At 48.0% G+C, this 13,918-nt stretch overlaps 1 protein-coding gene across 1 annotated transcript in view; it reads right to left on the bottom strand.

Annotated features, from left to right (window-relative positions):
* Positions 1 to 288: 288 nt before the first annotated feature.
* The window catches only part of LOC135905712 (uncharacterized), a 22,491-nt gene continuing 8,861 nt past the window's right edge, over positions 289 to 13,918 (bottom strand). Inside the window, exons 7-11 of the mRNA XM_070521199.1 lie at positions 12,517 to 12,638; positions 8,650 to 8,770; positions 6,207 to 6,380; positions 3,310 to 3,438; positions 289 to 769 (exon numbers count right to left, since the gene is read on the bottom strand). Coding sequence (XP_070377300.1) covers positions 617 to 769; positions 3,310 to 3,438; positions 6,207 to 6,380; positions 8,650 to 8,770; positions 12,517 to 12,638 — 699 coding nt within the window. The 3' untranslated portion in view covers positions 289 to 616. The remainder of the gene's footprint in view (positions 770 to 3,309; positions 3,439 to 6,206; positions 6,381 to 8,649; positions 8,771 to 12,516; positions 12,639 to 13,918) is intronic.

Below are 13,918 nucleotides of genomic sequence, written 5' to 3'. Positions count from 1 at the left end.
TGAGCCTATTGACATCAAAAGTTTGCAAGGTAATTGAATTGTTGTTAATTAGCGACTAATTATCACCTATCATCCGTCACCTCATGGTCGCCACCACTGACAGCATGTCGCCAAAGGAACCATCCTTTTATTTCAGAATGGCTATTTAGAAACACCCAGTATAATGTACTGCAGCATTATATTGTGCAACAGAGTACTGAGTTACATCATTAGAAAGCTTCATCAATTAGTTTTTTTGCTCTCCAATAAGGAACTCTGGCGCACCGCAAACAAGTTAATCTCAAATATCCAAACATCCGTGTTATCGAAGTGTGACCAGGTTGTGTGCACAAATATGTTTATTGGGCACACAGATATCGCCAGACGGCGCACGAGCGAGAAATTCAAAGAGTGAAATTTGCTAAAATTGAAAAATAACAACAACAATGTGACAACATACACACATTAATGACAGTTATAGTAAAACAGCTTTCGCCGAGACGCCGGCTTTTCCCGCTAGGAGACATATAGAAGTATCTGTGGCCGTCGTCACAAATGTGTAGCTAGCGTATGAGGTGACGTCGCGGTCGCATCCACGATTGATGCTAACTAGAATTTCCATTGAGGTCACGGTGTCCTAGCAAGACGAACGGTCCTTAATTTGCTGACAGACCTTCGCGAGGGCGTCGAACGGTCCGGTGCAATCCCTGGTGTGGTCCCCGAGGTGAACGTTGTACAACAGCCACGCCATACGGTTGCGGAAGCCTGCACCGGTGGCCATTCGTTGATACTGGGTGAAAAAAAAAATCAATCCAGGAAGGTGGTCACGCCAGAAAATTTTGGCCAATGTAGATTAAAATGAAAAGAAACAAGTGGCAGTTTCGCTCGAAGAGAGATAGACAAACTTTAATGGCGTGCGGGAGATATTAGCTGACTGATCGCTTGGCTTGCTACCTCGGGCGCTGGCTCATAATTACGGTATGCACAGCGGGCGCAAACAGCACACAAAGTCGCAGATCTTGCTTTCACACTGAAAGGGATAGCAAGGTTTAGTGCACAGCACCCAAGTTCTTCAGTTGCAGTGCAGCACGTGAAGCGGGATATGTTCCTTACAATACGTTACAGGAGGGCCCACTCTGCCTACGCTCCTCCCGGCCGTGAGCATTAACGTTCGCATAAACTCTGAATGAATGAGTTGCAATAAGAAATCGGTGGAACAACGCATCGTTATTCATCGGTCGGCGACCGGTACACCTACCACCAAATCCTCCCCCATTCCTCCGGACAGCGCGCGGTGTCTCTCCGCCGCCCTTGACAGTAGAGGGCATCGATGTCCTCCTCGCCTGCTGCTCCGTACAAGGCGAAGACAACCGCGGATACACACGAGCGCCGAAAACGCGTCCCTCTACGGCGTCCGCTAAAGGCGTCTACTACGGCGTCCTCCATTCGCGTACCCAACGCCGTTGTAGACGCCGCGGTTGCCTCCACTCTGTACGGAGCGGCGGGCGAGGAGGACATCGAGTCATCCTAATTGAAAGGAACTCTTTGTGGCAGACCTTGTGGTGGGGCGTATATGGGCAAAAAGTGTTGGCAACTTGACAGCGATACCAAGGCCTAGCGTTGTGCTTGAACGGCTCGGAGGATGTTCTAAAATTTATGCGGGCGCTGCATGCATGCTGGCCGCGACGCTGCACGCAAGGCGAATTCTGCTGCATGAAGAAGGAACAGCGCCCTGGCCATGATACCAGGCGTCTCATAACGCTGACCGGGCGAGGAGTGCGTCCAGTGTTGTGAGGTGGTCGCGCACCTCGATGGCCCGAGATGGGACCGACGCGAAACTGTCAGCGTTAATCAGCTGTACGTCCCCGGGAGAATGTTATAATGTTAGCTTGACTTTTTAAATGTCCGTTTCTCTCAGACTAGCGCAGACACACAGCACCTCGCTAGGAAGGCTATAATGTGCTCGTTTTGCAAACCAGTTCTGCGGAAGCCAGCAAGGTGGAGGAAGAATCATGGAAGGCGAATTTTTTAAAATGTGTTTAGCTTTCCTTGGGAACTAAACACTGATGATTTTTTCGCGTCTACCTGTATTCGTGGGTCGTGGATCCTGAAGATAGTGCAAGCCCAACACAGCGGTATACCGCATGGTGGTGCGGTATACCGCCGCGCAGTAGCGGCTTTGGTGACCCAAAATACCGCGTCCAAAGGAAACGCGCACGGTTTAGCCAAAGCAAGCAATCCGCTTTTAAGATACCTGTATACCCAAGATTTCCGATTATCTTGGTCCTAAGTAAACCCACCCCGCTGTAGCCACTTCAAGCTGCATACGTATAGATTCCGTAAAGTACCAATCTGTGGCTTCTGTGTTGAATTTTTTCTTTCGAGTCGGTGCTGCTGTCCCTGTTGCGACGGCGCATGTGCGAAGCGAGCGCAGTGTGTCGGAGGTCGCGTGATCTGCTGCGGTTCGCGAACGCGACACCCGACGTTCAGCAGCTATTAAGGCGAGATGGCTGCACGGAGCCTCGATGAGCACTGCGAGCTCTCGCGCGCCCAGTGTTGGAAGCCAGGCCATCTGACGAGTTTCGGAGGCGCGGAGCAGCGAAAATAGCAGAGGGAGCGGCAGCACGGAACGTTCCCTTTGGGGAAACGTATGCGCGCTCCCCGCGAACGTAGTGACATCGAGCGCTTGCGCAAGGTCAGCGAGTGTTAGCGCAAGGTCATCGAGTGCTCGCGTATGGTCATCGAGTGAACTCACCAAGCGTGTTTGGTTAATACGTTTACTGCAAGTTGTTATCCTTCCGTGAAAGCTGCCAGCTATGTACTTCGAGTAATGTTGTTATAGCCGTTACTAAATCGTACCAGAACCACGCTGAATGGCCGCATTCCCAAACACCCCGGCCAAAGGTCCGAACGGTATAGTTAACGGCAACAGTTGAGGCGCCAGCCGGGCTTCGTCGGCTTCTCTTCGCCGCCTCTGTGAACGTATTGTTGTATTCTGAGTCATGATATCTACACTTCCTGAACGACGCAATGCCTCACCTATTCTTGCCACTGCGGTGTCTCGCCTTCAACAGCGCGACCCCAATGTGCGGGGCTACACGAGCGCTCAAGCTGCGGAGTTTCACAAACGCGGTGGTTGTAGCTTTCGCTTGCCGTCTGTTATATACCCGTTTGCAAGCAGGACAAGAAATGAAGTTTCGTTCGTTCGTTCATACATTTTCCTTCAACTGTTCGTGTCGGGCATGTCACAAGGTTTCTTCGTTACACGAAATCATCTCCCGGTGGCGATGAATTCTATAATATGTGCTAGACGTCTCCAGCTGGACCTACCTTGTTGCTGAAAGTCGAGAGTATCTCCGCCAAGAAGACTTTCTTCTTGGATGCCGTCGACGCATATCCGGCGACAGCAACGGGGTTGCCATCGCGACTGATCGGCGTGGATTGACCGTGCGCGCAAAGCTGGAAGAAAAGGTGTTTCGTGATTCGCTGCCACGTTGAATTCGTGCCACAGCTAATTACAACTGTCATACAGTAAACTTGTATATCCGGTGACGTAGCTTTTGCCTCTGAGAAAGGTATAATTGCCACGTTTCCTTGTACAACCATGTATAGAGATTTAAAATTGGGGACGCATGACTCTGGGCTCCTACGCCGCGTTGGGTACAGCTGCTCTTGGGCTTAGAGAAGCAGCAGAGTTTGAGAATTGGGTCAAACGCAGACAGCGTTGGGTGGAGCGCTCGGGATGCCACAGCGGGGAAAATCGGAAGGTGCTTGAAAGCAAGAAAAAATAAGGAATAAAAGTTTTTATTACAAGTGAATACGAACAGAATGCATGTTAGAGTAAAAAGGGGACGAACAATAACGTGTAATGAACGTAATCACTGTGCTGGTACTACGAATTAACTCTGTTGCTTTAAGCTAAGCAATGCCGCAAGGGCGACGCAAGACGGCTTGTGGACCCACGCTAGTTTTCGACTTTTGGGTCTTGTACGTAGTTAATGCTTACTGCTGTATGAGTCGTTTTTCAGTTCAGGGCGAACGTTGCACGCACAGGGTCTCGCTTAGCTATATGCAAAACTAAATCTGTCACTTTTACTCATCTCAGTCATCTGTCGTCGGCGGTGGTTTGGAGATGATCATTCAACAGGTCGTTAAGGTTACCTGGACGCAGTTCACACACTCTGATGCAACAGTTGGGCTGCGATACATATACCACGTGTTTCACTTGTGTGCTTCAGTGCAGGAAACGACGTTTTGTTCAGAAAGTAAGTGGAACGACAGTGCATGTTTACCGCAAGTTTGACGGCGTACGTCTCGTAAATCATGTAGTCCACACAATCCTTTTCAAGTGGATATGCCTTGCAGTCTCTCCCGCTAAAATTTGTAGATTGCGATATGTGCCATAATTAGCTAAAACCTAATTAGGTATATTTTTAATTAGTCGATTATGCATTTCAATTTTTGGGCAAGTAATGTCCGCCTCTTCGAGTAGATCAGCTCATGGACTACAATTACGCTATCTGCCACAGATAATTTTTTTTTTCAGTGTTCGCTGAAATAGCCTGCATATACATTGAATGAATGAATGCACGAATGAATGAATGAATGAATGAACGAATGAATGAATGAATGAATGAATGAATGAATGAATGAATGAATGAATGAATAGGCCCGGTGGCGCGGTAGCGTTGGAGTCGCGCTGCTACGCCCTAGGGTGCGGGATCAAATCCCATCCACGGCGGCCGCATTTCGAGGGGGGCGAAATGCAAAAAACACACTGGCCTCCCTCTTCCTCTACTTTGAAGAGGGGTGCAAGCGAAGCCCGGGATCCCCCCGGTTCTTCGTTGTCGTGACGCGTTGCATTCGCGCGCACTCACGGCGACGTCAGCACGTCGAGGACGAGCCCTTTCTCGGAACAGTTCCCGGCGGCGTTCATCAAACGCAGCCTGTTCTTCGGCCGAACGCAAGACGCGCGGCCGACCCGTCGCAGCTCCGATAGTGTTCTGACGCGAGAAACACTCGCTCCTCTCGCGCTACCTAGACACGCGACTCCTATTGGCGGAGAGAATGACGTCAGTAGCGCGGTGGCGCAGGAGGATTCTCCGTTCAATGGGTCTATTGCTTGTTTTTTTACATATGTAACAATTTCTGCCGCTGCGCAACTGTGAAGGCAGCTGTTTTTTTTATCACCACATGGCCGGCGCAGGCTAGCGTGTACAAGCTTCGCTTGAAAAACGACCGTCTACCATGCACTGGGTGCACGTTAACGAACCCCAGGTGGTCAAAATTAACCCGGAGTCTCCCGCTACGTCGTGCCTCATAATCATATCGTGGTACTGAGATGTAAAATACGAGAATAAAAGAAATTAATGAATGTATCATTTATTGACAGGATGGCTCGTTAGCCTAAGTGGAGAAGGGAATGACAGGAGTGTAAACAGTATAAATAAATAAATAAATAAATAAATAAATAAATAAATAAATAAATAAATAAATAAATAAACGTGCAGGATACAAAAATTCAAAAAAATAGCGCAAAGGGAGAGGGGAGGACAACCGACCATGCAGTATGAAATCTTGCGCAACATTCCCATTTCTTTTGTCAATTCGTAGCGCGCTAGGAGACGTTCCCAGGTCTCTACGGAGTGTCAGAAAATTTGGTATAGTGGATCTGTAATGTGCGGACGTGGCAGGTTGAATATCCGGGGGCCATATCCAAGATCAGCAAGACCGGTGGTGACAGATGATTAAGTGAAGCCTAACGCGCTAGAAATTTTCCTTTCTAAATTAAAAAAGAGACAAAAAGTTCTAGACGGATTATGTCCCGGTCCACCCGTCCAGGCCAGCACATGTTCGGAGCATATAGTCGGGCGTTTCAACAAAAGCTCAGGGTGTTTTAATGCTGGATACGCCTTCGCAAGATGTCGCCCCGAGCGCTGCTGCTCAGGTTGCCCTTTATCAACATGCTCGGCCTATGTTTATGTCCACTGCCGCACAATTAGGGCCCTCTCTCTCTCCTGCCTTCTCCCAGTAATCCTCAAACACCCCCGTCTTGCGCGAGTTGGTTCCAGCTAGGCTGGAATCAGCAGTATAGCCCTTGATAGAGCGATCTAGATTACAACCGCCGGGCAGTTTCTTACGCACCACATGCTGGGTGCTTCCTGTTTCTTCCGGCTAGTATTCGCCCTGTTTGTGCTCTGTTCGCACCGGCGGGGTGATCAACTTACCACGTCGAGGCTGGTCATGCTTGCGTCGACGCATGGAGCGTACGGGATGTCCTGCTCGGCCTGGGCGTCGTTACGCAGGTAGTATAGCAGTGTTCCGAGCTCGAGTGAGAGGCCCACCACCGCCATTTGGTTCTCGTACGGGTACCAGGGCGCCACCAGCTCGGACTGGTTCATCTACGCGCGCGAAAATAACGGAAAGGCGCATGTACAATCAATCAATCAATCAATCAATCAATCAATCAATCAATCAATCAATCAATCAATCAATCAATCAATCAATCAATCAATCAAATTAAATCAATCAAATCAATCAATCAACCAATCGATCGATCGATCGATCGATCGATCTCTGCAAAAGGAGGTTCGAAGGTAACAAACCGCAGGTGGGACATCACATATTTTTGCAGTAAAAAAGTACTATGAGTGAACAAGTACAAAGAAAGGGTCGACCACTTGCCGACGCTAAAGAAGACAAGGTCGACGTACAGGTTGGTTCAAATGATTCGATGAGTAAATGTTGATTATATTTCTCCAGTCTGTCTCGTTTTCATATTCATTATTAGTTAATTTCGTATCCTATTAGTATCGTATTTACCGTGCAATTACATCAATCTTTTCTTTATATTTGGCACTCATCGACGCTGTTTTTTTCCGTAAGTGTTTACAAGATAGCGTGATCCCAGATACGCCAAAACCGTGCGAAGTCAGCAAAGGAGACCTTGTTTTTAAAAGAATGCAAACTATACGCGCGCGGCGGAAGTATGGGGCATATACGGGAACATCCGGGATATCCCGCGCCCGCGTATAAGTTAGCACACACCTAGCAGATTGCACTAGTAGTAAGATAACACGCACTCTGTTGGCCTTGAGTTTATCACGGCAAATTATAAAACTTATTTATTACATCCTTAGTTGCTGGCTATTGCTACGCGTTCTCGGTATGAAGAGGTGCCATCTGCTACCATTTTATCGTTCATACGGCGTCTAAATATTAACTAGAAAGTATTGTTCTTCCGCAAAAACCTCAAATAGCTATAATCACTGAGAATTGATTACAGAGAGACATATGGTACCCTGAGAAAGTTCCACCTGGATATATAGTGCCCTTCTGAAAAGGAAGCTTTAGCTCGGGTTCTCCTATCTAAATACATGTAAAAAGAGTATTTGCTTTTCTCGGCAACCACTGCACCAAATTTGGCGAGGTTTGTTGGATTTAAAAGAACTAAAAATCTAGTGACTGTTGGTTTCAAAGTTTTCATTTCGAGGTTTCGAGGTTGTCAATTTCTTATAAAAATTGGTAAAAATAAATAAAATGTCAGAAAACGAAACTATCAAGTTTACAACTCTGTAACGCAGCAATGAAAAATATCAGAATTTTGTGAATTACACATAATAAGACATCTAAAGCGGACTAAATTGATATGTTACACATGAATCTAAAAAAATTGTCATTTGGAAATACGGCTTTTTCAGAACCCTTATGCACAACGTAACAAATTCACGTAAGATATAAACTGACATATAGAATTTGTCCGCTTTGAATGATCTAATGGATGACCTTTACAGAACCACCATATCTGTTCTTGATGCAGAGCTATTAATTTGTAAACTTCGTGCTTCTATTCTTTTTGAAACTAGCAAAATTTTGAAAATCTTTTCAACAAAATTCCGGCCTTAAAACAAAATTACGCTTTCAATTGTCACTAGAATTTAACTTTCTCAAACGCAACTAATTTCAGTAAAATCAGTCCAGGGGTTATCACAGGAAAACATTCTTGTGTTTTACATGTATTTGAATAGGCCGCGTCGGATTTGGGCCCAAGCTAACTTCTTAAAGAAATTATCGCCATGGAGGGGTTGCCATTCCGTATGAAGAAACATTCCATATTATCAGGCTCCCTGATATTCGCGGCTCAGAGTGTGTAATTGTCAAAATTTGCCGCAATGAATTTAGTTTGGTGATAGGTGAATTTTGCTGCCCATCAAATGACAATTGAATGCCGTGCTGTCAATGAAAAATTTGTGCGAAATTGAAAGAAATTTATAGCCGACATGTTTACAGTTAGGTGCTTATTGCTCGTTTGCTTTTAAGCTTGCTGAGGGAGGAAGCACGCGATAAACGGAAAATGCCACGTGACTAATCGTCCGCCCGCATCAAAAGCAGCGCCTTCAAACAAGCTTTTAAAACAAGAGTTTTCAAGCAGTTAGACCCAGAGCTGGCGCTTTATTTGGTGCGGTCCGACCGCTAAAGCGCGGCGCCAGAGATCGTACCGAGCGCTGTGGAACGCTAGGCCTGACGCGTCGGTGGGACGATAATGGCCTCCGAGACTCGGACGTGCCACTGCGCGCGCCGCCCAATCTCGGAGGCCATTGTGCGTGTGTGCCGTGAGTCCATCGTTGGATCTGCTAAACGCGTCGCAGAATGTTCGAGTCCGCGACTTACCAGGCCAATGAACTTCGGGTTCGGAGAGTAAAGAGCCGTCGGAGGCACGGCGTAGCACTCGGACTCGCTCCTCGCTTGAACAGCCGAGGAAATGGCGATCACGGTGTCGACCTTGTAAGTGCTGCAAAAGATATATAGCACCGTTCATTCGCCACCGTAAAGAAGAACCCCAGCTGTTATCAATGTATACGGACGCGGTTGTTTTGCAACGACTCCGTTTACAGCCAAGCAGCGTGGAGATGTTCCACCACGTTCTTTTTATGCGAAGCATATTAACGTAGGTTTCGGGCCTTCGCGCGACGCCCGGCGGTGGCCACCATTGACCCTGAAGTGGGGTCACGTGACATGACGTTACGTGATGACGTCACACAGGCTGCAGATGGGGCCTCACATCGCGCCGTCGGTCGCCTCCCGGCGGTGGCCACCATTGACCTTCAAGTAGGTCACGTGACATGACGTCACGTGATGACGTCACAGCGGCTGCAGATGGGGCCTCATATCGCGCCGTCGGTCGCCTCCCGGCGGTGGCCACCATTGACCCTGAAGTGAGATCACATGATGTGACGTCACGTGATGACGTCAAACCGGCTGCAGATGGGGCCTCATATCGCGCCGTCGGACGTCGTCCGGCGGAGGCCTCCACGCTTCGGTTCGCGCCGTCGCGCGCGACGCGGCGGCGGCGCCACCATCGCTGCATCACGTGATATGTGACGTCACGCCAGGGATGAAGCGGCGCGCGCCCGCAGTCGCGTCAGTCTGTGTGCTCGCAACCACGCCAGCGTCTTTGCGCCGGGCGTGTATGCGGTCAAGATGCCTCCAAACGCTAAGGATACGCTAAGGTTAAGCCCAGTGGATGCTTCGCATCCACTGGGCTTAACCTTGATAAGCCTCCATTTTTTTTTTGCGCGGTGGTCGCTTGTGGCAGCGGTGTCGGTATCGAAGACGCACAGTCGCATTGTATACAGAGTGCGAGCCGGCGCAGAGGAGCATACACGAGGCACACAGGAGCACGTTGTGTACGTGGCGGTTGGTATAAGGGAGGTTGAAGCTCGGACATGAGGAAGCGTTTGAAAAGTCTTGGGTACGGCCAATGAATTGCGCCGAATAGTGGAAGCAGCTTGCAAGGTTTTGGGTGGGTTTACGGCTGCAGCTTGGCCGCATTTCACGTACGAGTTACTCGGATTTCAATACAACGGAGAAGCTTTTTATGAAAATGTAACGTACTTCCTTTTTTTCTGCGTCGTCATTAACTCCAGGAATCAGCAACCTTTCCTACCACAAGTAAGTTTGTGTTCTCAAAGTCCCAAAACACGAATTTCAATGAGCACGTAAATGGGCAATGTATAATAAAGCCCTCAATAAAATTTTATTGCCAAGCCATTAGAAGTACAACTGTCTATATCTTGTATCAGTAGTGCCTTCTTTTTCCTATTGTGAAGTTTCATAAAGCATGTAACGCTACAGCGCCAGCCTAACACACTTAACAAACCAAGGCCCAAACGGCCAAAACATGTTCTTTCGACGTTTACGATGCCGTCGCTTTCTCGCCAGGGCTTCGGCGCCACACCGCGACACAAGCATCGTCCCAGTCGCTGGCCCAGCGCGCTATCGCCACTTCGAGCAACATAACAAAGGCAGAGAGCTATGCGTTGTACTGTCCCACTGCAGGTTATAGCATTTGCGCTTGGTGCGAAACGAAAACTGCCAAAAAATAGTTGTAGACTAGTTCACCAGTCAATAGAACGTCAGCCCGAAACCTGTACTTCCCATCATTCCCATGATGGTTGAACAAACGCAGCGCCAGATTTCCCTCTACGTATACTAATGTGAAACTCTATGTGTAGCTGCGTTGCGTCACGTTTTCCGTCTGAGAAGATGCTGTCTTTTCGCACACGGCCCTTGTCTGCGCAGGAAAGTCCTTGAGACTTTTTATGTTTTTAGACTCTGCTTCTTTTGGAAAGCAATGTAGTGTTTATTTAAATATTAGATTCTGGCGTGTTACGTGCTACAATCACGATCTGATTATGAGGAATGCCGTAGTGGGGTACGCCGGATTAATCATGACCACCTGGGGTTCTTTAACGTGGAGCTAAGGGACGTTACAGGGGCGTTCTTGCATTTCGCTCCCATCGTAACGCGGCTGCTGTGGACGAGATTTGATCCGCGGACCTCGTGCTTAGCAGAGTAACGGCAAAGCGATTAAGCAAACACGGCGGGTTTTCTGTAATCACTTACCTAGGCAATATTTCACGCTGTCAAATCCTACGATGTATCGGCGACATAATGCAGGTTCATGAGGGCGTTTCTATAGCCAAGGTAATTAAATGGCTATCATGTTGCGCTGCTAAACTCTAGGTCCTGGGTTCGATGCCTCCCCGTGGCGGCCGCATTTCGGCGGTGACGAAATACGGAAACGCTAGTGTGTTCCGATTTAGGTGCACGTTAAAGATCACCAGGTGACCGAAGTTACTCCCTAGTGTCGCCCATCACGGCGTCCCTCATAATTAGATATCGGGGTGCCGGCACGTGAAACCCCAGAATTTAATTTACGTTTTGAGCACGGCAGATGCTAAATCGCAGCCCACAGGTACATCATCATGGGGGCACCTATCTTCACTTTTCTAGGGACCCACCTGCTATTACAGAAGATGCCTTTTTTTTCAAACAGAACTCGCATTCGCCGGATCCCAACGCTAAAGAAACATGTGACGTCGCAATCGGCCAATCAAGTGGCCTGCAGGCGTTTCGAAGCTCCGCCTCCAAAGTTAAAGAAAGAAAAGGCGTTCATACAAAGCATGCGCACCAAACCTCAGCCGGAACGTGTAGAGGGAATGCGAATACACAAAACACCATGTCTCGACGATAACAGCGAGCGTATCAATACCGTAAATTATTTTACACCCGGAAATTGCCTTCGCCGCTGGAACGCGGCCATCAGAAAGACCGGATGTAGTAATTGAAATGCGGTCTACATTGCTTAGTGGTACGCTTTTTTGTCAATCGAGTGGCGAAAAACATCCGAACATGTGGTAGCCACTTCGTGGGAGAATCGCTGAATCTCAGGAGACTGAGCTTCGGTACCCCGATTCACACCCGCTCTTGCGTGCGCTGCTAACAGTGGGTTCGCAGACTCAGTTTGTGCTGACGGTGTGTGTGCCTCGTAAGCATTTGCTGCACTGTTTCCAAGCAATGCTAATGGAACTAACCAAACGTACGCAAGCTTTAAACAGCCGTTTTGTCCGTTTTTTTTTCACAGAAATCCGGAGTGCTGCGTTCACTGCCACCTGCATGAGGTTGTGGGGATTAGATCGACTTCGAAAATCCCCAACGCGAAGTTGGGGTTTTCGTTAGAGCATGCATAGCGCGTGGCTCGAGCGATGATGGGAAACGTCGCCAAGATTACGCTGCAGTGCTTTTGTCGAGGTACTGTTGCGTGATGTTACATTATCGGTAGCGGCGCATCGATCGATAGCACTACCGACAGTGAGCTCGGTAGTACCTTCGGTATTAATAGTGCGCTATAAACAGTACTGTCGATAGCGGGCTATCGATGATACTTATACTACCGACAGCATCTGTACTATCGATAGTTCGAGGCTGACTCAAAGTTAGGTAGTGTCGACCGTGTAATTCATAGTTATGCATCACTATAGCTTCAAGAACGACTTTAGTGTCAAACTAAGATACCTTGCAAGCGCTCCCAAACTATCACACTTGTAAAGTGCCTTTGTTTTAAGTTCAAGAAACGTCCAGTGGAGTTTCTACAACTCCGAAAATACGTGCCACTACACTTTTTACAGTCCCGCGCCAAGCTACTTAGGACAAGGCACGAGGTTTCCTATGTGTGACGTATCGGGACTTGCTTACTCGACGACGTTCTTGACCACGTCCTTGTACGTCTTCCACGCATTCCCTTCGCTGTAATCGTACAGTCCTATGGCCATGATGGTCTTCCTCTCGGTAACATTGCCTGGCATGAATTTGAGCTTCTGCACGAGGCAAAGAGGCAATGTCAGACACTTGTGAAACCTATAACACCAGGGCCTTGCCTACGGTGACTAAACGAGCCCACACTCCGCGACAGCACGTGACCTTAGACACGTGACCTTAGACACGTGACTTTAGACACGTGACCTTAGACACGTGACCTTAGACAGCACGTGACCTGAAGTGTTCTAGTTCACCACACGGCACCGCTAACGCAAAAGAAAACGTCAGTGGGCGTAGGGCCATTCAATCCCTCGGTTGTGCCACACATATTCAAGGCAGCACATTTCAATAGCGCGATACGTGCAGTTTTTATGCCGACCCTGAGAGAAAATTACGCGCGAGAAATGAAGAATAAAAAAATATACATATAGGCAGCAGATTGGGGGGAAAGAAAAAAGAAAGTACAGAGTGAAAACGCAAACTGCATGCACGGTCTGTGGGGTCCTCTAATGTCGGTCTACGACTGCTCTCTCGCGCGCCGCCAAATTTCGGAGGTCGTGCCGAATTTCTGGAGGTCATGCTGTTTCGCCCGTGACCTGTGGTTTCGGCCTGATAAACGGCGTGTATACCCGTTCCGTTGGGCGAAGTTCTGCACCACTTGTCTGGCAACGCTGCGAGGGACTCTTTCATACTATACTCATTTATTGTGAACGAAGCACGCAAGTAAGGGACCCAAGATCGCAATGTCAAAAGTGCGTCTACCGCGAAAGGCCACTTTTGCGCGAATTCCGAGTGTGACCCACCGTATGTGTAACAAGAAATCGCAATTCGCCTGATTGCACAAGAACGCTACAGGTCGATGCAGTTCCTGCAATTTTTCTAAAGAAAAAAAGCAAACTATGCGCAGTTCATGAAAAGAAAAAAAATACATAAAGCTTTCTGAGCGAACCGTCCTTTTTTCTTCTATCTTATTGCAGTGCACGGAAATGTGAAAATCTGCGCTTATTACGAATTCCCGGTAAACTCCCAAGCTTACTGCTTTCCAAGTACGTCGAAATTGGTTCTTTTCGTGGTGTTAACAGTAACGTCGAATGCAATTTATTATAACATGAAGGTTTCTCGACGATGCAAATTTCTGCACGGATTATCGCAATTGTTTGTGTAGACGTATCATAAAAGTGAGAATTTTCTGCTGTGTCAACACGTGTTATGAGGTATTGCCTTGTTTGTAAATGAAAAATGGTATCATTATTATCCTAAAGAAAGCAAAATTCAGGGCTGACGTGTTCGTGTCTGTTAATCTCGTATCAACGCAAAAATGAAAGACAAGAGAAACGGG

This window comes from Dermacentor albipictus, chromosome 7, assembly GCF_038994185.2.
Source record: "Dermacentor albipictus isolate Rhodes 1998 colony chromosome 7, USDA_Dalb.pri_finalv2, whole genome shotgun sequence".
Lineage (NCBI taxonomy): Eukaryota > Metazoa > Arthropoda > Arachnida > Ixodida > Ixodidae > Dermacentor > Dermacentor albipictus.
The sequence above is the reverse complement of the archived record's forward strand: the minus strand, read 5'-3'. Positions and strand labels throughout refer to the sequence as shown.